This window comes from Scyliorhinus torazame, chromosome 20, assembly GCF_047496885.1.
Source record: "Scyliorhinus torazame isolate Kashiwa2021f chromosome 20, sScyTor2.1, whole genome shotgun sequence".
Classification (NCBI taxonomy): domain Eukaryota; kingdom Metazoa; phylum Chordata; class Chondrichthyes; order Carcharhiniformes; family Scyliorhinidae; genus Scyliorhinus; species Scyliorhinus torazame.
The window spans coordinates 19,546,018-19,571,785 of record NC_092726.1 but is presented as its reverse complement, the minus strand read 5'-3'; the positions used below and the strand labels follow the sequence as shown (position 1 = coordinate 19,571,785).

Here is a 25,768-nt window from a genome sequence, read left to right as displayed (position 1 = left end):
CAAGGCAGCATTTGACCAAGTGTGGCATCAAGAAACCAGAGCAACTGGAGTCGATGGGAATTAGGGGGAAAACTCTCTGCTGGTTGGAGTCATATATAGCACAAAGAAAGATGGTTATGGTTGATGGAGGTCAATCATCTCAGTTCCAGAATATCACTGCAGCAGTTCCTCAGGGTAGTGTCTGAGGCTCAATCATCTTCACCAGTTCCATGAATGATTTTCCTTACATCATAAGATCAGAAGTGGGGATGTTCATTGATGATTAACTGCAAAATGTTCCGCACCATTCATGACTCCACAGATATTGAAGCAGTCCATGTCCAAATGCAGCAAGACCTGGACAATATCCAGGCTTGAGCTCACAAGTGGCAATTAACATTTTTGGCACACAAGTGCCAGGCAATTACCATCTCTAACAGGAGAGAATCTAACCATCACCATTCAATGGCACAACCATTGCTGAATTCCCCACTATTAAAGTCCTGGTGGTTACCATTGACCAGGAACTCAACTGGACGAGCCACATAAATACTGTGGGTACAAAAGCAGGTCAGCTGCTAGGAATTTTGCAGCAGGTAACTTACCTCCTGACTTCCCAAAGCCTATCTTTAAGATGTAAGGAGTGTTACCCTTGTCTGGATGAGTGCAGCTCTAACAAAACACAAAAACTCGACACCACTCGGGACAAAGCAGCCCATGTGATTGGCACCCCATCCGCAAGCATTCACTCCCTCCAACACAGTGGCATCATTGTGTACAATCTTCAAGATGCACTGCAGGAACTCACAGGGCTCCTGAGGCAGCACCTTCCAAACCCACAACCATCTAGAAAGACAAGGACAAGAATACATGGGAACACCTGGAAGTTCCCCTGCAAGCCACACACCACCCTGACTTGGAAACATATTGTTGTACCTTCACTGGCTCTTGGTCAAAATCCTGCAACTTCCTCCCTGACAGCACTGTAAGTGTACCTACATCACATGGACTGCAGTGGTTCAAGAAAGCAGCTCAGGCCACCTTCTTGAGGCCAATTAGGGATGGGCAATAAATGTTGGCCGAGCCAGCAATGCCCACGTCCCATGAATGAATAAACAAAATTGCATGTTTTATCCTTTTCAGTTGTAAGTTATAGACATGGTTGAAAACGAAATTCATCATGCATGAAAAGAATATTGTTCATTCTAATCTGTTTCACTTTTGTCTGTCTCTACACATGTATTGCGTGTCTGCGTGGGTTCCCTCCGGGTGCTCCGGTTTCCTCCCACAAGTCCCGAAAGACGTGCTGTTAGGTGAATTGGACATTCTGAATTCTCCCTCTGTGTACCTGAACAGGCGCTGGACTAGGCGATTTTCACAGTAACTTCATTGCAGTGCTAATGTAAGCCTCCTTGTGACAATAATAAAGATGAATATTGTTACATCGGCCAGAACTTTCCAGCTGTTCCCACAGGAAGAGTTGCAAAAAACAAGAACCGCCGTTGACAGCAACGGGACCAGAAAACCCCACCACTGTTCCTCGGATGCGGAAAACCCCGCCGATAATCTTTAAAGCATTAGGTGTTCTAATGGTATGTGTGCAGGTTGTTGTTAGTTGTTCATTTACGGGGCGAATCTCCATTCCCGTTGTGCCCAGCACACATGCCACTATGCCGAGAATGTCGTGGGAGGGCTCCTAAACTGGGTTTGTGTCAGGTGTCATATGGAGCATGATGTACTCGGCCGCTGCATCTGATATAATCTGGTTCATGCCCTCGCTGGGTGTGAAATGGATCAGCATATTTAATAAGCACTTAAACTTTTCAGTTCCAAGCCTGATTCTCCTGGCTCCCGGTATCCTCCAACCTCCACCGCACCGGTGCAGCTGAAGCCGACGTGAATTACTATTAGTCACCATCACCGGAGACCAGACGCGATGACCACACCTGGATGCTTGGGGGCCATTGGAGCCCTCGGGTGGACAGTGCGAAACTCCCTGAGACTAGCAACACCCCGCTAAATGTCCCCACAACTGGGGCGGAATTCTCCGTAATCGGCGCGATGTCCGCCAACCGGCGCCAAAAACGGCGCGAATCAGTCCGGCATCGCGCCGCCCCAAAGGTGCACAATCCTCCGCATCTTGAGCGGCCGAGCCCTAACCTTGAGGGGCTATGCCCGCGCCGGACTGATTTCCGCCCCGCCAGCTGGCGGGAAAGCCTTTGGTGCCCCGCCAGTTGGCGCGAAACTGACTTTGCTGTGCGGCGCATGCACGGGAGCGTCAGCGGCAGCTCACGGCATCCCCGCGCATGCGCTGTGGAGGGGGTCCTTTCCGCCTCCGCCAAGGAAAAGAGTGCCACCATGGCACAGGCCCGCCCGCGGATCGGTGGGCCCCGATCGCGGGCCAGGCCACCGTGGGGGCCCCCCTCGGGGCCAGATCGCTCCGCGCCCCCCCCAGGACCCCGGAACCCACCCGCGCTGCCTTGTCCCGCTGGTAAGAGAGGTGTTTTAATCCACGCTGGCGGGACAGGCATTCCAGCAGCGGGACCTCAGCCCATCCGGGCCGGAGAATCGCCGGGGGGGGGCCCGCCAACCGGCGCGGCGTGATTCCCGGTGCCGGAGAATTCGGCAACCGGCGGGGATGGGATTCACGCCAGCCCCCGGCGATTCTCCGACCTGGTGGGGTGTCGGAGAATCCCGCCCCAGGACATCGATTTTTTTTCCCATTGAATCATGCCCAATATCCTATCAAGAGGCTGACCTTGGGAGAAGTTTGCAATTGTGCAAAATAATACAAGAAATTGAGTTAATGCTTTTATAGGAGCATTGAGCAAGTTTGAGCAATCAAAAGAAAGTTATCAAAAATAAAGAATGTTTGAATATATTCTAAGATTACCTCAATATTTGCTCTAATATGAAAACTGAAACGTACAAAATCCATTAGTGTAATGTGACTGCCAGCTAAGCAAAATGTTTAGATTTTCTGAGCTTTGCCCAAGACTACAATTACACATGAATCAATTAATTATTTGGTCTGCGATAAATTACAATAATCAAATTATATATTACTGTTTAATATTTTCTGAAAAATTATTTTATATAATATGAAGAACAAATGATAAAATTGATCCATCCAGGTAAATAATTCATGTTGTGGGACAACACCACAAAAATCTTAAGGTTTTAGCAAGACATCAAAGCTTTGAACAGTCCATTTGGATTCAAAGCTAAAATACTGGCTTCAAAGCTTATGCAAATACAGTAAAAAGAAAAATTCCAAGGTTGAATTCTGAACACCCTTGTCCATTCACCAACATTGCTAATAATTACTAAACCTGTGATGCCTCATTAAATTGAACATTCGAAGCAATGAAGCAGAAAGATATACCTTTGTTACACCCCTACGAAGTTGCACATGACCATAGAGATTCACAACAACTTAATATCATCCCAACAGTACATCCAAGGCAAATTGAGTTCTGGCCCTCGCCTTCCAAAGGTTCTGTATGGGGTTAAATATCTTCAACAATACTGTAATTTATGTTCAAAATTGCCATATATGTTGGGCAATTGAGTGATTTCTGGAGGTTTAAAAGACAAATATCCATCTTTTACAAATACTGGGCAGGATTCTTCATCCGGCCAGCCTCGTTTTAAGGTGCGATTCGTCCCCGCTGGTAGCGGAATTCTTCGTTCCTGCAGCCGACCAATGGGGTTTCCCATTGTGGCCACCCTACGCTGTTGGGAAACCTGTGGGCATGGGTGCACTGCCAGCGAAGTGGAGGATCCCGCCAATAGAAAATCCCGCAGATTGAGTTTTATTCTGCAGTTTCATTTGTAATTATTTTGCAGTTTGGGTTAGAATTAAAAAGCTACCCATGGTCAAAGTTGCACAAATTCAATAAATTATTCAACAAGGAAGTCAGGTGTTTATGACTTGATAAATATTCATTAAATTACTCTCTACAATGACAGAATAGTTTATTTGATGACTATTTTGGTGCCAATTCATGCTCTCGTCCAGACCTGGATAAATTAATCAACTTCCCTTCCAGTTTCCACCCCTCCATCACTTTCTGCTGGTCCATCTCAGACACCTCCCATCCTTTTCCTGACCTTGCTGTCTCTATTTCTGGCTATAGACTGTTTATGAATTACAAGCCCACTGACTCCCACAGCTATCTGAACTACAGCTCTTCGCATCCTACACCCTGTAAGGACTCCATCCCTTTCCCTCAGTTGTTTTGCCGCCATCATATTTGTTCCGATGATGCCATTTTCCAAAGTGGTTCTTTGAAAATGTGTTCCTTCTTCCTCAACCATGATTTCCCACCTACAGTTAATATATGTTGACAGGGCCCTCAACAGCATGCGGTCCATCTCCCGTGTATCTACCCTCGCTCTCACCCCTCCCTCCCAGAACAAGGACAGAGTCCCCCTCGTTCTCACATTTCACCCCACCAGCCTCCGTATGCAAAGCATAATTCTCCGTCATTTTCATCAACTCCAGCGTGATGCCACCACCAAACATATCTTCCATTCACTATAAGGTCAGGGTCCTGAATGCGCACAAGATGCTCAGCAAAGCGATCACCCAGTCCACATTTGGTCTCTCCGATACAGAGGAGACCACATTGGGAGCAGCAAATGCAATAGACCAAATTGAAAGAGGTGCAGCATTCCACGGAGACCGTTCCCTCCGATATAATCTAGTCCACTCCTCCACCATACCCAACACCTCTCCCATCACCCATGGCACCTTCCCATGCAATTGCAGAAGGTGTAACACCTGCCCCTTTATCTCTTCCATGCTTAACATCCCAGGCCCGAAACACTCATTCCAGGTTAAGCAACGTTTCACTTGCACCTCTTTCAATTTGGTCTATTGCATTTGCTGCTCCCAATGTGGTCTCCTCTGTATCGGAGAGACCAAATGTGGACTGGGTGATCGCTTTGCTGAGCATCTTGTGCGCATTCAGGACCCTGACCTTCTCATTGCCTGCCATTTTAACACAAGACCCTGCTTCCATGCCATATGTCTGTCCTTGGCCTGCTGCAATGTTCCAGTGAAGCTCAATACAAACAGGAGGAACAGCATCTCATCTTCCAGTTAGGCATGCTACAGCCTTCCGGTCTCAACATCGAATTCAACAACTTCAGATGATTAGCTCTACCCTGCCTCGACCCCTTTGTTTACATTCCATTTCATTTTAACTGACTTTTACATTTTCTTTCTTTCTTGTCTTTCTTTGTATATATATATTTTTTTCCTCCCCGCCTATCTTATCCCCTTTATCCTTACCTTTTTTGCCCTTAGCTTCCCCCTTCGTCTCTCACAGCTTACCCTCTGATTTTAGTTTCTCTGCTGTTTGGCCTTTCACACCTTTTATTCTCTCTGGGGATTGTCACTAGCACTGTTTCCCTTGGTTTCTGTGGCTATTAGCACTCTTTTTCCCTTGGTTTCTGTGGCTATGACTCATCTTTCATTCCCTCATCCTATAGTATAAATATCTCCCACTTTCTGTCTTTTAGCTTTGACAAAGGGTCATCTGGACTCAAAACATTCGCTCTTTTATCTCCCTACAGATGCTGCCAGACCTGCTGCGATTTTTCCAGCATTTTCTCTTTTGGTAGTTTATTCTATAACCAGTTGTCAAAATCTAAAATTACTTGTTTTATGATTTCACGAGTGATTGCGAAATAATGCGCACCTTTCAAAACATCTATTAAAGTTTGGAAACAAGACTTTTTTGAGACAGTGGATGAGAGTTTCAAACACTGCCCACTGCCGGGTGTGTGTGATTGCACAACAGTCAATGAATTTTGGTTGGACCGCCAAATCTCCGACGGTGGGTAACGCCCCAACATGGCCGCAGAATCCCAATGTATTCTATTTTTTGAAAACCTTCATTGATAAAATCAGTAGCATAAGATAAATTATGCTGCACTGTAACTGCCTCAATTCTTTATGGCTAATATTAAAAAGTTGACAAATTAGAACGAAATGCTTTATCAAAAATAATTTGATTAATGTCATGAATACATACAGAAAATAGTCAACAATGTGATTGGAATGTTGGTTTTATACTGAGAGGACTAAAATACTGGGTGTAGACATCATTAGATGACACCTCGAGTATTGTGAGCTTTCTGGACACCACACCTTAGAAATGATGTATTGAAATCCAGGGAGAGATTCTCTGGCCTTCGCCTGGCGTGTTTCCCGGCGGTGGGAGGTGGCCTAGTGTTGGCTAGTGGCGGGATCTTTTGGTGCTGCTGCTGCCTGTGGGATCTCCCATCGAATACACCCCACACTACTGGGAAACCCGTGGTGGAGGTATGCCATCGGCTGGATCAGGTGATCCTGCCACCATGAACCGCCGGAAGTGCAGGGGATCGATCCACCACCCACGTTAAGCATTTGCTCAAGCGTGGTGCGACCGGTGAATCTCAGGAGAGGCCCCTTGCGGGCTTCCCGGCAGTCTTCACGCCGCGCGGCATCCACCCAAGTCCCACGATGCATCAGAGTCAGGATCCTGACCAAAAGGACTTTGATGAATTTATCCGATATCCACCGGCCTCCCGGGACCTACTGGCCTCCCTAGAGAGGCCACAGCCAGGTGCTGTTCTGCACTGGTCTACGTTTAGGCACACTGGCACTGCCACCCTGGCTGCCGAGGTGCCAGGTGACACTGTCAAGCTGAAAGGAGCACTGCTTGGGTGCCAGGGTGGCAGTGCAAGGGTGCCAGGGTGGCACTGCCAAGGCTCAGGGGCCATGTGGGGTCATGCCCATGAAAGGAGGGCGGTATGAAGGGTGGGGTAATGCAGGGCACATAAATAGGGGCCTCTGGGAGGTTGGATAGGGGTCCTGGAAGGGGGGGGCTGTGGGGGGTCTGGAGGGGGACCCCCCCAGGGACCCCATGGCAGGGTTTCCTCACTTGGGGGGGGGATGTAGTGCCATGTGTATGGGGGGTGACGTTGCCCATAGATGGGGGTGGGGGAACCAGCAAGCTCACAAGGGAACCAGTGTACTCTTTCAAAATGGCAGCCCGTTCTCTGTGTTTAACTCCCCTGTGCTGAAAAGAATTCGCTGTGGGATTCTCCATCAGCGGGATCCTCCGCTTTGCCGGCATCGCACTCATCCCGCAGCTTTCCCGACACAGTGGGAGTGGCCACAGTTGGCCCATTGGCCGGTGGCGGAACAGAACACCTCGCTGCCAACAGGGCGCACCACACTGTAAAACGGGTTGGCAGGATGGACAATTCTGCCCTCTAAGTGTGGGCTAAACAGGTGAGAAACTCTCCAGGTCCCACAAAAGTGACTCAGTGTCATTAGATAGTGGGGGAAATTCGCCTGCAGGAAACTCCCTGCAGGAAATTTTTCTGGAGAATCGGACCCTAGATTTACCTAAATAATGCCTCTACTCCAAGAGTTAAATTGCAAGGAGAGAATACATAAACAGGTTTGTATTCCCTGGAATTTAGAAGTTAAGAAGTGGTTTGATCAAGGCTTTCAAGATATTAAGGGCAACAGATAGGATAGATAGGACAGAATTGTTCAAGCACAGAAGGATAGTTGGCCTACCATGTCTGCTCCCTGTAGCCCTGCACATTCTCCCTTATCAGATAACAATCCAAAACCCTCTTGAATGCCTTTACTGAATCGGTCCTCCTACATGGGCCGCGCGGTGGTGAAGTGGTTAGTACTGCTGCCGACTGAGGACTCAGGTTCACTGTCTGTGTGTACATTCTCCCGGTGTCTGCGTTGGTTTCACCCCCACAACCCAAAGATGTGCAGGTTAGGTGGATTGGCCACGTTAAATTGCCCCTTAGTTGGAAAAAAATAATTAGGTACTCTAAAAAAAGAATCTCTCCCCCTACCACACTCTCAGGCAGTGCATTCAAGACCGGGGGAGTAGTCAAAAATTGAAGACAGACCAGTCAGTAATGAAATTAGGAAACACACAAAGGGTTGTAGAAGTAACTCTCTTGGAAACAGCAGTTGGTGCGAGTTAATTATTAATTTTAAATCTGAGATTTATAGATTTTTGTTAACCAATGGGATTAAGGAGTGTGGGGTCAAAATGGTTCCCTGGAATTCGGTTGCTGATCAGACATGATTGCACTGAATGGCAGAACTTGTTCAAATGGCTAACGTCTGCTCCTATATTCCAAAATTTACATATAGTGGGTCACCTTAAACATCCACAACGGTGGAAAAGGATGTGGGTGAGTGGAAACTCAACCCACCTTAAATGCAGCTACTTCCAATTCATTTATAGTTGGTTTTGACACAGCTGAGTAACCTGCTCTGGAGATGTGGATCAGTAATTAAAATAAATAAAGTTCTGTTCCTCAGATTTTTGGAACTATTTGAATTTAGCAGTGGAATTGGTTTCTTAATATCTGTAAGGCTGCCAGATCCAGCAGATAATGCTTTACCTCTTTTGGAACAGGATGGTTTTTCTCCTCCCCACACCACATCCATGCTCCTGCCTGCATCCCCCTCGACCTACCCCTAAACAAAGAACAAACAAAGAACAAAGAAATGTACAGCACAGGAACAGGCCCTTTGGCCCTCCAAGCCCGTGCCGACCATGCTGCCCGACTAAACTACAATCTTCTACACTTCCTGGGTCCGTATCCCTCTATTCCCATCCTATTCATGTATTTGTCAAGATGTCCCTTAAATGTCACTATCGTCCCTGCTTCCACCACCTCCTCCGGTAGCGAGTTCCAGGCACCCACTACCCTCTGCGTAAAAAACTTAAAGCAAATCTATAGTTGTGATTCCCGTCCCCTTCCTCAGGAAATAGGGTAAGAACATTTTTTATGAAGTCCCATTGTTAAGTTAAGCAGGACCTCCACATTCCTGGTACTTCCAGGTTTCCTGATCACATACATGTTCCTCCGCCCCCTTACTGCAAATATGGTGTTGCAGTGCTTTGACAGTTCTTTTAGGAAATTGTGACATGAGCAGTTACAGTTCAGGGTAACAGCTTTTCACCAGTCATGACCATACATTTCCGTCTGGATTCAATCATTTGAAATAAGATTATGCTTACTATTCAACAAATTTGGATGTCATTTTTATTGGTTCTCATTACTTTCTTTGATTGGGGAGTTCACCAAGAAATAAAAGAGTATCAGATCGAAAGGTGAGTATTTACAACATAGTGTGAGATCACACAGAACTCAATTTTCAGAAAATTCTGAATTTTTACTCTTGCACCACATAAGAAGAGGACTGTTTATGCATTGTACTGATAATATCCAGACAAACAACCCAAGCTTATACTCAGAGTGTTTTGGGGAGATAGTGAAGACAGAGTTAATGTTGCCCAACTAGTTCACTAAAATGCATTTACTGTCAACCGTTTCCAAACTGAAGCTGACTGACTGATCACGCAAACATTAAATGACATTAACTCCAGCCATGTACAAATGCAGACCTTACAATCTATTTTTAGTTCTCAGTTACAAATGACCAAAACAGGAAGTGGTTCCCAACTTCTTTATGAATACCATGTACAGTACTTTCCTCAGTGTAACACTATTTTTCATTGGTTCTTGAAAATGTGTTTTTTGAAATCAAGAAATTACATAGTGGGCTGCCAAATGTTGCAATGACCAGTTAACTTGGCACAGCCAGAGTGTAAACTTGGAACCTTTCTAGTTTGGATGATGTGGATTCCCACCAAGTCGTGCCAACTGTCTTGAGTTCAGCCATTGCATACTTAAAAACCCCCAAAATATTGAACTAAAATGAAATATTTTTCACTGATATCTTTTCATTTGCATCTATTTAGAAGTGTTGCTTTCGAAAATACATACAGCTCTGAATTTTATTTTAATCTTACCTTAATACAGCTCAGCTGTTCATGTTTTGCTGTTGTTTGCCATTGCTTAATGGATTTTTTTGTTTTTAAATTAACATTCCAATTTCAATCACAGATATTTTAAAATTAAAATGGATGATGTCACTTTCATAATATGAAAAGTGCTGGATTTCATGGCTGGATGTGATAAAGTGTCACAGTGGAAGATTAAGATTAAAAATATGTTTTCCCCCTAATTTCAAGCCTCTAAGATCTAATAATTTAATTTGAGAAGGAACATACTCATTTTATTATTATTTCTCATTTGATGGTCAGTTAAGTTTTACTGTCTGATAATAACTGGCATATTAAATCTGCCACATGGAATTGGGACAACAAGTAAAATTCATACATATGGAGCAAAATTCTCCGCAATCGGCGCGATGTCCGGCGACCGGCGCCAAAAACGGCACGAATCAGTCCGGCATTGCGCCGCCCCAAAGGTGCGGAATCCTCCGCATCTTGAGGGGCCGAGCCCTAACATTGAGGGGCTAGGCCCGCGCCGGACTGATTTCCGCCCCACCAGCTGGCGGGAAAGGCCTTGACATTGCCGAGCGGCGCATGCGCGGGAGCGTCAGTGGTCGCTCACAGCATTCCCCGCGCATGCGCAGTGGAGAGGGTCTCTTCCGCCTCCGCCATGGTGGAGACCGTGGCGAAGGCGGAAGGAAAAGAGTGCCCCCACGGCACAGGCCTGCCTGCGGATCGGTGGGCCCCGATCGTGGGCCAGGCCACCATGCGGGCACCCCCCCGGGGTCAGATCGCCCCACGCCCCCCCCAGGACCCCGGAGCCCGCCCACGCCGCCTTGTCCCGCCGGTAAGAGAGGTGGTTTAATCCACGCTGGCGGGACAGGCATTGTAGCAGCGGGACTTCGGCCCATCCAGGCCGGAGAATCGCCAGGGGGGCCCGCCAACCGGCGAACTCGCCAATTCCCGCCCCCGCCAAATATCCGGTGCCGGAGAATTCGGCAACCGGCGAGTACGGGATTCACGCCAGCCCCCGGCGATTCTCCGACCCGGCGGGGGCTCGGAGAATCCCGCCCATGGTTCCAAAGAAATACAAAAATCACTTAAAAATACACTTCCTTAATGATTGATTGAATAGAAATAGAACATTACAGGCCCTTCGGCCCTCAATGTTGCGCCGACCTGTGAAACCACTCTAAAGCCCATCTACACTATTCCCTTATCGTCCATATGTGTACCCAATGACCATTTGAATGCCCTTCGTGTTGGTGAGTCCACCACTTTTGCAGGCAGGGCATTCTACGCCCTTACTACTCTCTGAGTAAAGAACCTACCTCTGACATCTGCCCTATATCTATCTCCCCTCAATTTAAAGTTATGTCCCCTCGTGCTAGACATCACCATCCAAGGAAAAAGGCTCTCACTGTCCACCCTATCTAATCCTCTGATCATCTTGTATGCCTCAATTAAGTCACTTCTTAACCTTCTTCTCTCTAACGAAAACAGCCTCAAGTCCCTCAGCCTTCCCTCAAAAGATTTTCCCTCCATACCAGGCAACATTCTGGTAAATCTCCTCTGCACCCTTTCCAATGCTTCCACATACTTTCTATAATGCGGCGACCAGAATTGCACGCAATACTCCAAATGCGGCCGCACCAGAGTTTTGTACAGCTGCAACATGACCTCATGGCTCCGAAACTCAATCCCTCTACCAATAAAAGCTAACACACCGTACGCCTTCTTAACAATCCTCTCAACCTGGGTGGTAACTTTCAGGTATCTATGTACATGGACACCGAGATCTCTCAGCTCATCCACACTGCCAAGAATCTTACCATTAGCCCAGTACTCTGTCTTCCTGTTATTCCTTCCAAAATGAATCACCTCACACTTTTCTGCATTAAACTCCATTTGCCACCTCTCAGCCCAGCGCTGCAACTTATCTATGTCCCTCTGTAACTTGTAACATCCTTCCGCATTGTCCACAACTCCACCGACTTTAGTGTCATCTGCAAATTTACTCACCCATCCTTCTATGCCTTCCTCCAGGTCATTTATAAAAATGACAAACAGCAGTGGCCCCAAAACAGATCCTTGTGGTACACCACTCGTAACTGGACTCCAGTCTGAACATTTCCCATCAATCACCACCCTTTGTCTTCTTCCAGCTAGCCAATTTCTGATCCAAACTGCTAAATCACCCTGAATCCCATGCCTCCTATTTTCTGCAGTAGCCTACCGTGGGGAACCTTATCAACGCTTTACTGAAATCCATATACACCACATCAACTGCTTTACTCTCATCCACCTGTTTGGTCACCCTCTCAAAGAACTCAATAAGGTTTGTGAGGCACGACCTACCCTTCACAAAACCGTGTTGATTATCTCTAATCAAATTATTCCTTTCCAGATGATTATACATCCTATCTCTTATAAACCTTTCCAAGACTTTGCCCACAACAGAAGTAAGGCTCACTGGTCTATTGTTACCGGGGTTGTCTCTACTCCCCGTATTGAACAAGGGGACAACATTTACCATCCTCCAGTCTTCTGGCACTATTCCTGTCGACAAAGATGACTTAAAGATCAAAGCCAAAGGCTCAGCAATCTCCTCCCTAGCTGCCCAGAGAATCCTAGGATAAATCCCATCCGGCCCCGGGGACTTATCTATTTTCACACTTTCCAGAATTGCTAACACCTCCTCCTTCTAAACCTCAAGCCCTTCTAGTCTGGTAGCTTGAATCTCAGTATTCTCCTCGACAACATTGTCTTTTTCCTGTGTGAATACTGACAAAAAATATTCATTTAGCAACTCTCCTCGGTCTCCACGCTCAACTTCCCACTACTGTCCTTGACTGGCCCTACTCTTACCCTAGTCATTCTTTTATTCCTGACATATCTATACTCAATACACAGTCAAACTTTCAGCTAAAGATTGCTTGATTGAACTCTAAATGCTGCTTGAGTTACCCTGCTTGAGGACAAAGAGGGGTGTTGACTAAAGTTAATTTTGTGAGAAATTTTCATCACTGTGTTTGACAAACTTACTGACCAAAGCCTATGATGTGAAATAAGTTATTTACTTTTTGTGTCAATCTTTAGCATTTATTTGAATACATGCAATTACATATTCAAAAACAATGTAACATTCAATCATTTTGTTCTATAGACAGGTTCAGAAGGGAGCTCAGTGGATGGCCCCAGAACAGACCAAATGGAAGAGGGGTCAACCAACCATGTTGGTGAAAGCAGGTTAAGATTAGAAATGGCACCAAGTCTGGTGAATGGAGTATGTAGTCAAGAACGACAAACAATTGATGTGGAACCAAGTGAGTGGATGGATAACCAGAGACTCCCTCAACACCCCAATGGAAACATCAACCTGGAGTCAACTCAAATATTGAACCAAGTTAGGAACCATGTGAAGGAAGACCTGGCAACTGCAAGGAATAATGTCATTCTGGATGATGCTGGAAAGTTAACTGTACACCCTGAAACAGCAGTAAGCATACCTTCATATAATTCACCAGCACAAAACTGTCAGCCTTTACAAAAGATTAACCTCACTGAGAAATGTAAACCAGAGATTAATAACAGCAGTGACACAGTGGATATGAATAATGATTGCCTTCTGAATGATGATTTGAGCACTTTGACCACTGCATGGACCCTTGCAAAAAAACATGGGAAAAAACCACCAAACTGCAATTGCGATGGGCCAGAGTGCCCAGACTACTTGGAATGGCTTGAGAAAAAAATAAATGCTGTTATTAATGAGGAGCAGAACAGGACTTCACAAATTTCTGATAAAATCAGTGATATGCCTGTGGAAAATGGTGCTTTACAAAATCACATGCCTGTTTTGGAGGAACCATCTATTTTTGATTCCTCTGATATTCATCAATATTCTCAGAGTGCTTTGACCATTGCAAAAGAGAAAAACATAAGTCTTCAGACAGCAATTGCCATTGAAGCCCTTACACAGCTATCGTCAACTCTTCCACAGCCATTTATAGAAGCTTCATCACAGATTAACAGCACCTCTCAAATTGCTGATGCTGCATCTAGTTCTATTGAGGAAAACCATGCTCCTTTGCCTGCATCTTCTGATGCCATTCAGGACTTACAAGACAACCTCAATCAGCAGCCACAAAATAGGCATCCTTCTCTACAAAAGCAGCCTGGTCAGCAAATGTTCGCAGAATACCAGTCTCAAGCGCAACCTCCATGGGAACATCTGAAGAAACCAGCACAGATTGAAACTCACTACATTCCAGCCATGAAAACATTACAAGATCCATTTAATAATTTTTCAAATTCAATATCAACTATAAAGCATACTGATGAAGTCTCAATTCACAGGAGTGATGCAGCCAGCGCTGAAGGAAACATGCCAGTATTCAATACCAATCAGCCAGTTGCTTCACTGAATGACCCCATGACTGAGTTAAAACAACTACTAGATAGTAACAATAGTAACAAATATCCTCTACCAATGTTTAAAATGCCGAGCATAATTGCGCATGAAGATGCAGGCATAAAGACCCAACAAGATTCATCATTGGCGTTTTCCAACTTGGCAGCTGGAGTTGGATTTTATGGGATGTTGCCTGAACAACAATCATCTCAGTCCATGCAACAAATGCATATACATCAGAGGAGTAAACATCAAAAAACACAAGCAGCATTACAACAACATCTACACCATAAACGTAACCTCTTTCAAGTACACAGTGAAAAACAGAACAATCTACATGAGCAGCATAAATGGTGGCCACAACATCAGCCACATCTTAAAAAACAGAAGCAAAAGAAACCAGTACAAGAAAAGAAGAAATTACAACCAGCACATAAGCAGCGTAAAGAAACTCAGCTTCAAAAGGCGCAAAATATTCAACAGCAATTGTTCTTGCTTCAACTTCAACAAATGCAACAAGGTCTGCAGCATCAATCATTACCTCAACAAAAACAGGTCCTGGATGGGTTCCAGCAAGTGGATAAAATACAGAGTAACAATGGAATGGGGGAACATCAAACACAGTTACTGCCACAGCAGCATCTTCTGAAGGAACAGCAGATACAGATAGCACTTCAACCAACTTCTGAAGTTACCCAGCAGAAACAAACAGATAGCAGTGAGTCAGCAATTAATCAGGAGACTCCCACTTTCAACAGGTCAGTGTCGCAGGAAATGTGTAATTCTAGACCAGATTCCTTCCTGTCTCATCAACACATTGATAAATATCCAAAATCAACTTCACTGAAGAATAGCCCTGCCAGACATGCAGATGAAAAAGATCCACACACAAATTCAGACTCCTTACCTATTCAAATGCAACAGAATGATATGTCTGGGCATAGTCCTCGTTCCTTTGAGGAAAAAATTGAGGAACTCTTAAAACAATTTGAAGCAGAATTTGAATCAGGCTCTACATCACAACAGTTCCAGTTTACTCCTCAGAATAACTCAGCTTCTCAGGTAGAACCAAATGAAAATCAGATGCATTCTACTGGCCCTCCGCTTTCATTTCTCAATCAATCTGATCAGAGCAGTCGAACACTGTTTTCTCAAAATAGTGCATCTCAAGAACAACATGAGTGCAAACCAACCGATATAAACAACAAAACTAAGTCCAGTTTACAAGAAAATACAAAATGTTTTAATTCCTTTCTGACTGGATCCTCGAAACACATGAAAGTTGAAACCTCTGGTGCGATTACAGTATTGTCAACAGTTTATTCTGGAGAAAATATCGAGGGACTTTCAGAAGAAGGCACTCCTACAAAAAATACACCTCTCACCCCTTCACTCAGTGGCTTCTTGGAATCTCCATTGAAATATTTGGATACCCCAACTAAAAGTTTGCTGGATACCCCATCAAAAAGGGCCCAGATGGAATTTCCATCATGTGACTGTGTTGGTAAGTTTGAAAAAGTTGGATCTTCCTTCATTTTATGTTCATTGTGAAAAACCTTTAAGTACACTCAGGAAAAATGGAGGCATAGTGGCAGTATTTATTAGGGAAGACATTGCAGTGTTGGAAAGGGAGTATGTCCTTGAGGTGCAAGGGCAGAGACCATATTTTTCAAGTTGAGAAACAAAAAGTATATTATTAGCCACTGCGGGATATTCTATCCCTACAAATATTGAGAGGGAGCGAGAGAGGAGCAAATCTTTATGGAAATCACAGATTGTTAATATGGGGACTTTATCCAAATATCGATTGGGATGGTGATAGAGCGAAGGGGAAGGAGGGAGATGAAATTCTGAAATGTGTTCAAGAGAACTTCTTTGATCAGAATGTTCTCAGGCCAACTAGAAAGGAGGTATTGCTGGAGCTAGAGCTGGGACATGAAGTGGGCCAAGGGTAACAAGAGTCTATGGGGGGGATGGGGGAGAAGAACACTTGGATAAGAGTGATGCAGAAGAGAAATTAACAATCTAAAGTAGAATGTCTGATTTGGAAGAGAACCTATTTTAATGGGATGAGAAGGTATCTAGTCTGGGTAAAATGGCACCAAAGAATAACAGGAAAAACTGTCATGGAACAATGTGTGATCTTTAAGGAAGAGATGCTTCAGGGATACACTAGGTACATTCCAATAAGGTAATGAACCAAAACTAGGTGACCTTGGATGATGAGGAGAATAGAGAATATGATGAAACAAAAATATACAGTTATGCTGTCTGTCGTGTGAATGATTTAAGCGAGAACCCCAGCCCAAATACCAGGTTGAGAGAGGAAGTAAGACTGGCAAAGAGAGAATATGAGAATAGAATGGCATGAAAAATAAAAGGAACCCAAAAAATTTCTGCTGGCATGTAATTTGTAAACGGGAGGTAAAAAGTGGAGTGTCCTACTAGGGCTATCTCGGTAGAGGGAGGTCGATTAGCTCATTTGGCTGGACAGCTGGTTCGTGATATGGAGCAACACCATCAGCATGGGATCAGTACCCCTACTGGCTGAGGTTATCCTTGAAAGCCCTGCCTTCTCAATCTTGCCCCTCGCCTGAGGTGTGATGACCTTCGGGTTAAATCGCCACGAGTCGGTACTCTCTCTCAAAGGGGAGAGCAGCCCATGATCCTCTGGGACTATGGCGACATTCATATTGGTAAAAGCGAAGATAGTAGAATTTATGAATGGGGTGAAAATTGAGAGGAAGCTCACTGTGCTTAGAGTGGATAACTCACCTGGTTCAGATGACTTACATCCTTGGTTGCTAGATTTGGGAGTGGAGATCACGGAAGGACTTGCCAAAATATTTCAATCTTCCCTCAGTATGGCTGAGGTGCCAGTGGATTGAAGAATGGCAACTCACACCCCTATTCATGAAAGGGTCTAAGTGTAGTCCTAACAATCCTAACAACTGCAGGCCACAATAGAGGGAAAAATCAACAGGCAGTTGGAGAGGTGTGAGTTAATTTGGGACAACCGGCCCAAATTTATAAAAGGCAGATTGCTCTTGACCAGTGCAATTGAATTTTAAAATGAAGTAACAGAGAAGGTTGATGAAGGGAATGCAGTGGATGTTGTCCATATGGATTGTAAGAACGTGTTTGACAAGATACTAATAAAAGACTGATTAACAAAACTGAGGCTCATGGTGAGTATCAAATTGGATTAAGAAATTGGCTTCGGGACATAAAGCAGAGTCCTGGTAAATGGTTATTCTTCAGACTGGAGGATGGTTGACAATGGCATTCCCTGACGGTTAATTCCAGGATTACTGTTATTCTTTTTGCTGTATATGTGACTTGGATATTGGATTATGGAGTAAAATTTAAAAATTTGTCTGAACTTAGAGGAGTGGTTAACAGTGAAGATGTTACAAATCTACCCCAGCAGAAGCTTGCAGGATGGGCAGGTATAATTACAGCCGATAAGTATGAAGTAATGTATTTTGGCAGAAGAGAAATGAAGAGGTAATATAGACTTAATGGCACACTTGAAAAATGTGTGGAAACTAGAGCAACCTGGAGTTACATGTGCATAGATCTTTGATGGTGATAGGACATACTGAGTGGTGGTTAACCATCTCAGACTTTATAAATAGAGGATTAAGTACAAAGGAAGGTAAGTCATGCTTAACCTTTATAAAGATCTCATTAGGGCATATCTACAGTATTCTGCCTCATGAAGGATGTGAGTGTCGTTGAGTGGGTGCAGAGGACATTTGGGCCAGAAAGGGGTGGAGGACATTAGCTGCCAGGTTCGGTTGAAGATGTTGGTGTTGTTCTCCTAGGAGCCAAGGAGAGTGAGGGGAGATTTTATAGAGGTGTGTTAGATTATGACATACTTAGATAAGATAAGTATGTCTCATTAGCTAATGGTGCAAGGACTTAAGGACCTAGATTTAAGGTTTTGGACAAGAGATGCAAGGGGAATGTGAGAATTACCTTTACACACAAAGTAGGGATGACCTGAAACTCGCTGCCCACAAGGTGGTGGAAGCAGAGACAATGAATAATTTCAAATGGAAATAGGGTTGACATTTGAAGGAATTAAGCTTGCAGGGTTACAGGGATAATGGATAATGACACTGGCTGCATTGCTCCATGGAGAACTGGCATAGAATTGATGGGCCAAATAGTCTCTTTCTATACTGTAAATGACTAATAATGCTTCTATGTTGGGCATAAATGGATATGATATTGATTTTATAAACAAAAATCTAAATCATTTTGACAGGATCAGGGAGTTCAAAATTTTATGAATTTTCCAGACCTTTTTTGTCAATAAGTGTTTCTTTGTTCCTATTCCCATTATTGGGAATCATTTTTCACCCTTCTAGAATTCCTTTTCAACCTTATTTCCAGTTATATGCAATCCCTTTACTTCATCTGAATTTATCTTTATTCACTGTCCCTGTCTTTTATGAGTTCTCTTTTTAATTCTCTCTTCTGAACCTGCCAATGACTGCTGATTTTCAATGGTCGAAACACTATTCGTAGTGGCGAGTGTAGTGACGAACCGGCGGAGGTCGGAGTACTTTCGGCTGTACCGAGGGACGAGGCAGGGGTGCCCCCTGTCCCCCCTGTTGTTTGCAAACCCTTGGCCATATCACTTAGGGAGTCCAAGAAATGGAGGGGAATAGTCCGCGGGGGAGAGGAGCATCGGGTATCGCTATACGCGGATGACCTGCTGCAATACGTGGCGGACCCAATAGAGGGGATGGTGGAGGTCATGCAGACTCTGAAGGAGTTTGGGGAGTTCTCGGGCTACAAGCTTAATGTAGGGAAGAGTGAGCTTTTTGTATTACAGGCAGGGGACCAAGAAAGAGCTAGAGGGGACCAACCGCTGAGGAGGGCGGAGAAGAGTTTTCGGTATCTGGGGATACAGGTGGCCAGAAGTTGGGGGGCCCTACATAAACTGAATTTGACGAGGTTGGTGGAGCAAATGGAGAAGGATTTTAAAAGATGGGACATGCTCCCGCTCTCGCTGGCGGGTAGGGTGCAGTCGGTCAAAATGGTGGTCCTTCCGAGGTTTTTGTTCGTGTTTCAGTGCCTCCCCATCGTGATCACCAAGGGCTTTTTCAAGAAAGTAGGTAGGAGTATTATGGGGTATGTGTGGGCAAATAAGACACCGAGGGTTAGAAGAGGGTTCTTGGAACGCAACAGGGACCGAGGAGGGTTGGCTTTGCCAAAGCTAGAGAATTACTACTGGGCAGCGAACGTGGCGATGATCCGCAAGTGGGTCATGGAGGGAGGGGGGGCAGCATGGAAGAGGATGGAGATGGCGTCCTGTAAAGGAACGAGCCTGGGGGCGTTGGTAACGGCACCGCTGACGCTCTCGCCGACAAAACACACCACAAGCCCGGTGGTGGCGGCAACGCTAAGAATCTGGGGCCAGTGGAGAAGGCACAGGGGTGCAATGGGAGCATCGGTGTGGTCCCCGATCAGGGGTACCACCGGTTTGTCCCGGGGAAGATGGACGGGGGGTTCCAAGGCTGGCATCAGGCGGGGATTAGAAGAATGGGGGACCTGTTCATTGACGGGACATTTGCGAGCCTAGAGGCACTGGAGGAGAAATTTGAGTTACCCCCGGGAAACGCATTTAGATATATGCAGGTGAGGGCTTTTGTGAGGCAACAGGTGAGGGAATTTCCGTTGCTCCCGGCACAAGAAGTTCAAAATAGGGTGATCTCGGGGGTATGGGTCGGGGAGGGCAAGGTGTCGGAAATATACCAAGAGATGAAAGAAGAGGGGGAAGCGCTAGTAGAAGAATTGAAAGGTAAATGGGAGGAGGAGCTGGGGGAGGAGATTGAGGAAGGGCTATGGGCTGATGCCCTGGGCAGGGTTAATACCTCCTCCTCGTGTGCCAGGCTCAGTCTGATACAATTTAAGGTGGTTCACAGACCGCATTTGACGAGGGCGAGGCTGAGTAGGTTCTTTGGAATAGAGGATAGATGTGAAAGATGTTCAGTGAGCCCGGCGAACCATGTCCATATGTTTTGGTCATGCCCGGCATTGGAGGGGTTCTGGAGAGGAGTGGCGGGAGTAATATCTCAGGTGGTGAAAGTCCGGGTAATATTTGGAGTAGTGGATGAGCCGGGAGTACAGGAGGCGAAAGAGGCCGGAATTCTGGCCTTTGCGTCCCTAGTAGCCCAGCGAAGGGTCTTGCTATTGTGGAAGGAGGCGAAGCCCCCTAGCCTGCAGGCCTGGATAAACGACATGGCGGGGTTCATAAAATTGGAGAGAATTAAGTTTGCTTTGAGAGGGTCTGCACAAGGGTTCTACAGACGGTGGCAACCGTTCCTAGAATACCTCGCGGAGCGTTAGAGGAAGGTCGGGCAGCAGCAGCAACCCTGGGGGGGGGGGGGGGGGGAGGGGGGGAACGAGAGATTGCTGGAGGGGACGGATGAGCGGGGGATAACATGGAGGGTGGGGGAAACTGGCACGAATGGGCGAGAGCCAGTGTATAAAGCTATGTAAATATACCATCTTGCCATGTATATATCGTGCTCAGGGAGAATTTGCGTTATTTTGTTACGGGGGGGGGGGGGTGCGGTTATTATTTGTCAGGGGGAAAAAAATTGTGTTGTTGCAAAACCTTAATAAAAATATTATTTAAAAAAAAGAAATACTATTCGTAGTTTATATAGACTATGTAATGTGCTCGTTGAAACTAATTTTTTTTTGTTAATTTAAAGCCCTTCCGTCTAATTCTTTTGAGCTGAGGTGTGGCAATATGTGCAGTTGTGTGCTCAAATTCATTGATTTTAACAGAAATTACAAAGAAAATAGAGCACAATGGAAGGAAAAAAATGTATCTTGCCAGCAACATGTGCTGAGCAGGAAGAGGGAAATAGAAATTATATCTTTTTCGGCTTTAATCAATTGGAAAATGTTTTTGTTTTCATGCTGTATAAAAGACTAATTCAAACTGGATATTTATTCAGATTAAGATCCATTAATCAAGAAGGGTGGCAAAGAGCCAAAGAAGGTAGCAATCAAAAAGGAATGTAATTTTAGCTCATTTCAGGTGTCTTAAGCATTGGGTTATTAAATAAAATCAGATTGCTCACTTTGTAATCTGTTGGTCTCTGCCTGGATGACAGGGGGACAAGAAAGGAAAGTTTCGCCTTGGTAAGACCAGGACCAATATCCTCACAGGGAGATTTGCTCATGCCGTTGGGCAGAGTTTAAACTGGTCTGGCAAGTGGCTGGAAACAAGAAATAGGAGCAGCCCCTGCCATTCAATGAAATCAATTAAATTTGCTTCAACATAATTTTCCTACACTGTACCCTTTCCCTTAATGTTTTAATATGTAGAAAACCATTGATTTCAGTCTTGAATATACTCAATCACTTAACTTCTATAGCCCTACAGTTAGCTTCTATAGACAGAGAATTCCAAAGGTTCGCCACCTTCCTCATCTCAATCCTAAATGGCCAGCCCCTTGTGTCCCTTGATTCTAGACACCCTTGCAAGAGGAAAAATCCTTCCTTCATTGACCCTGTTGAGCACTGTAAGAATTTTGTACATTTGATGAGACCAATTCCCATATTCCATTCACAAGTTTGATGAACCTTTGTTGACTCCCTCTGTGACAGATCTTTCCTTAATTAAACTGTACACAATACAAGGCTCTATATAATTGCAGTAAGACATTTTTACTTCAATATTCAAATTATTTTGTAATAAAGGCCATCTCCCTTCTTAATTGATAGTTGTAGTTCATGTTAGTTTTCAGAGACTCATGAACAAGGACACTCAAGTTCAAAACTTCCCCATCTCTCGTCATTGAAGAAATATCCTCTCGTTCTGTTTTTCCTTCCAAAATGGATGACCTCACATTTCTCCACATGGTATGCTATCTGCCACATTTTTTCTCACTCACTTAAGCAACTTTAGAAGAAGTGAGGAAGCTGCCAGTTGCGGAAGATCTGCCTTGGGACTCAAGTTGTAACGTCTTGTAAATTATATTGTTGCGGTTAAGAGAAACAGACGATGGGTATTAATTTTCTTTAAGCACATATAAATAGGGGATAACTGGCATATCTGGAAGTGGAGTGGGAGGACAGCTGTGAGATTGATAATAACTGTCTTGATAACGAAAAGCTCTGCATCTTGGTTTCAGCTTCACCAATTGCCTTGGCTCCGATAAACATCCAGAATTGTGTCCCAAAAAAATTCAAAATACAACATTCCCGCAGTCCTCACCTGCCTTCAATCTTCTACATACTCCCATACCTCATAATAATAATCATCTTTATTAGTCACAAGAAGGCTTACATTAACACTCCAATGAGGCTGCTGTGAAAATCCCTGTGCCGCCACACTACGGCGCCTGTTCGGCTACACTGAGGGAGAATTCAGAATGTCCAAGTCACCTAACAAGCACATCTTTCGGGATTTGTGGGAGGAAACCGGGGAACCCGGAGGAAAACCATGCAGACACGGGGAGAACGTGCAGACCCGCACAGACAGTGACCCAAGTCAGGACTCCAACCCGGGTCCCTGGCACTGTGAAGCAACGGTGCTAACCACTGTGCTACCCTGACAACCCATGCCACCCTGTACACATCCCCATGGTTCTTTATAGACCCTATGCCAACCCTGTCCCTTTATCCCACTTCCAATATCCTTCATAGCCTCCATGCTAACCTATGTCCCCTCGACCCACCCCCACATCCTCTCATATGCTACATGTCAACCTGGTACCCAGTACCAGCAGCTTTAGCCCCCTCATACCTTTCATGCCAATCTCTGCTCCTGTCTGAACACCCATGGCCCTTTATAGCCTCTATGACAACCTAGTTTCAACTCATGCCAGCTTATGCATGCCACTCTTTTCCCTTAAAGCTACTGTGCCAACTCACCCCGTATCCACCATGGACAGCCCTCAGGACCCTTGCAGGGATGAGGTAAAACAAAGTTCTGACAAAATAAAATTTGTAGAATTCACTATATTGAAAAAAATCACTCATTCCTAAAAATCCATTACATAACAATAACACTTAATTCAATAATCCCTTATAACCTCGGTGTCATTGGAATTAAGTTCCAAATCAAACAGTCTACAATGGTTTGAGGTTGTCTTATCTGAAATGTAATGCACCCTAATGTGATAATAGATGGTTGTGAAATCAGTCATTAGCAGTAATTCTGAAATGGAAGTCCTCAGTCTAATGTCAATTTAATTTTAAAATTCTGGGCATTTTTTCAAAGATTTAAAGGGCTGGACATTTACAGGCCTTGACATTTGTCAGTTCCTTGAACAGACGGAGATGGTGGTGTAGTGGTACCAATGGACTAGCAATCTAGATGCCCAGGCTAAACTGTTGGGTTAATGTCACACTACAGCAGCTTGTGGAATTTTAATCCAATTAATAAAGTTTGGGATTGAAACCTCGTCTCAGTAATGATGACCATGAAACTGTAATCAATTGCAGTAAAACCCATCTGGTTCACAAATGTCTTTTGGGGAAGGAAATCTGCCAGCCTGACCGGCATGTGACTTCAGGCACACAGCAATGTGGTTGACTTTCAACTACCCTCTGAAATGGCCCTGAAAATCACTCAGTTCAAAGACAACTAGGGATGGGAAACAAATTCTGGCCTTGTCAGTGGTGCTCACATCCCATGGAAGAATCAATAAAAAAGAAAGGTATTTTTGACAGTTGATTTTGACAGGTCAATTGAGTACAGGGGGTAAAGATGGCTTGCTACAATTCTCTAAAGCCTTGCTGAAACCGCACCTACAGTATTATGTATTGCGTAAGGTCTCCATGCCAAAGGAAGGATTATCCTGCCACAGAAGGAGTGTAACAAAGGTTCACCAGACTGATCCCTGGGATGGTGGGATTATCCTGCAGGAGATATTTAGAATATTGGACCTGTATTGTCCCGAGTTTAGAAGAATGAGAGGTGATCTCATTGAAACATACAAAAATTCTTCTAGCTTGACAGGGTAGATGCAGGAAGTATGTTGGCCCAGCTGGAGTGTCTAGAACATGGGACAATCTCAGAATAAGCGGCAGACCATTTAGAATTCAAATGAGGAGGAATTTCTTCACTCAGAGGGAATTTGCGATCCCAGAGGCCTGTGGCGTCTCAGTCAGAGAGATCAATGGCTTTCTAGATATTAGAGACATAGATGGGAATAGTGAGAGAAAATTACTTTGTGGTAGAAGATTTGCCATGATCTAACTAAATGATGGAGCCATCTTGAGGGGCCAAATGGCCTACTTCTAATCCTATTCCCCGTGCTCCTATGATTCCAGCTGAGCTGCCTTTTTCTTTCTTTTTGATACATCGCCAGCAAGATGTGCTGTGCATGAAAAAGCAGAGAACTGCATAGACTGTTTCTAACCGACCAGTGTTCAGAATTTAGGCTGCAACTGTGGTTTGTCTTTCCTCTTGCCCCTCATTCTTTGGCAGTAAATAGATGCTCTAACCTTTCAAACCACATTAGACAAAAACTTTTGGTTTTCAGTGAATGTCACGGTGACTGCCAAATTGGATCAAACACACACAAATATGGTCTGAATATAATTGTGATTAATCTGAATTCTGAACCATAACACAATGGTAGGCACATAATTTAAATCATACCTAAAATAAAACATGCATTATTTGCCTGTATTTCTGCAGTAAAATGAAATGTTCAAACGGCTTCCATTTCATTCATTATTTGTTACGATAACAATTTGGGTGACCAACATTTTACGGAAGACAGTAAAATAATACAAAAGCTGATCACTATTGCTACAAAATGTCTATAACTACCATACTTGGTTTTGATTATTTTTCACAAAGTATTATTTATTCAAAATTTTAAAAATTAATATTTTGTGCCATTTTTAAATTTAGTAAAACATTCTTTGCTGTTTCAAAATGAAGTGCTGGAATGTGAAATTGGGGCAGGGGGATTCATCTCCAGCCAAAGAATCTGACCAGCCCAACCATCAAAAAATATATCAGTTAGTGTTACAAGTAACTTAGCAAATTGCTCTCAGTATAACTCAGAATCCGAAGGACAGTTGCATGTAGAATCGCAGTCTGCAATTTCCAATTACATTTTCTAAGAAGTGGAGATGCCGGTGTTGGACTGGGGCGAGCACAGTAAGAAGTCTTACAACACCAGGTTAAAGTCCAACAGGTTTGTTTTGAATCAATAGTTTTCGGAGCACTGCTGCTTCCTCAGGTGAATGAAGAGGTAGGTTCCAGAAACATGTATGTAGACAAAGTCAAAGAGTGCAAGACGATACTTTGAATGCGAGCATTTGCAAGTAATTATGTCTTCACGGATCGAGAGAGAGGAGTAATCCCAGGTTAAAGAGGTGTGAATTGTCTGTGCAATGTTCGGAGAAGGTTCCAGAAGGATCGGCAAGTGCCGCCGAGCAAAGAGTCAGACGGAAAGACTTGCATTACTGTGGCACCTTTCCCGGTCACAGGACGTCCCAAAGTGCTTTAGTGAAGCCTATTGGAGATGAAGAGGTGGTG

The 25,768-nt window shown here is 44.5% G+C and overlaps 1 protein-coding gene across 5 annotated transcripts in view; it reads left to right on the top strand.

Moving 5' to 3' along the window:
• LOC140396939 (methylcytosine dioxygenase tet3-like) overlaps window positions 1-25,768 on the top strand; it is a 532,260-nt gene that overhangs the window by 396,249 nt on the left and 110,243 nt on the right. For all 5 annotated transcript variants that reach the window (XM_072485882.1, XM_072485885.1, XM_072485884.1 and 2 more), the window contains one exon: window positions 12,988-15,739. In XM_072485882.1, coding sequence (XP_072341983.1) covers window positions 12,988-15,739 — 2,752 coding nt within the window. The remainder of the gene's footprint in view (window positions 1-12,987; window positions 15,740-25,768) is intronic.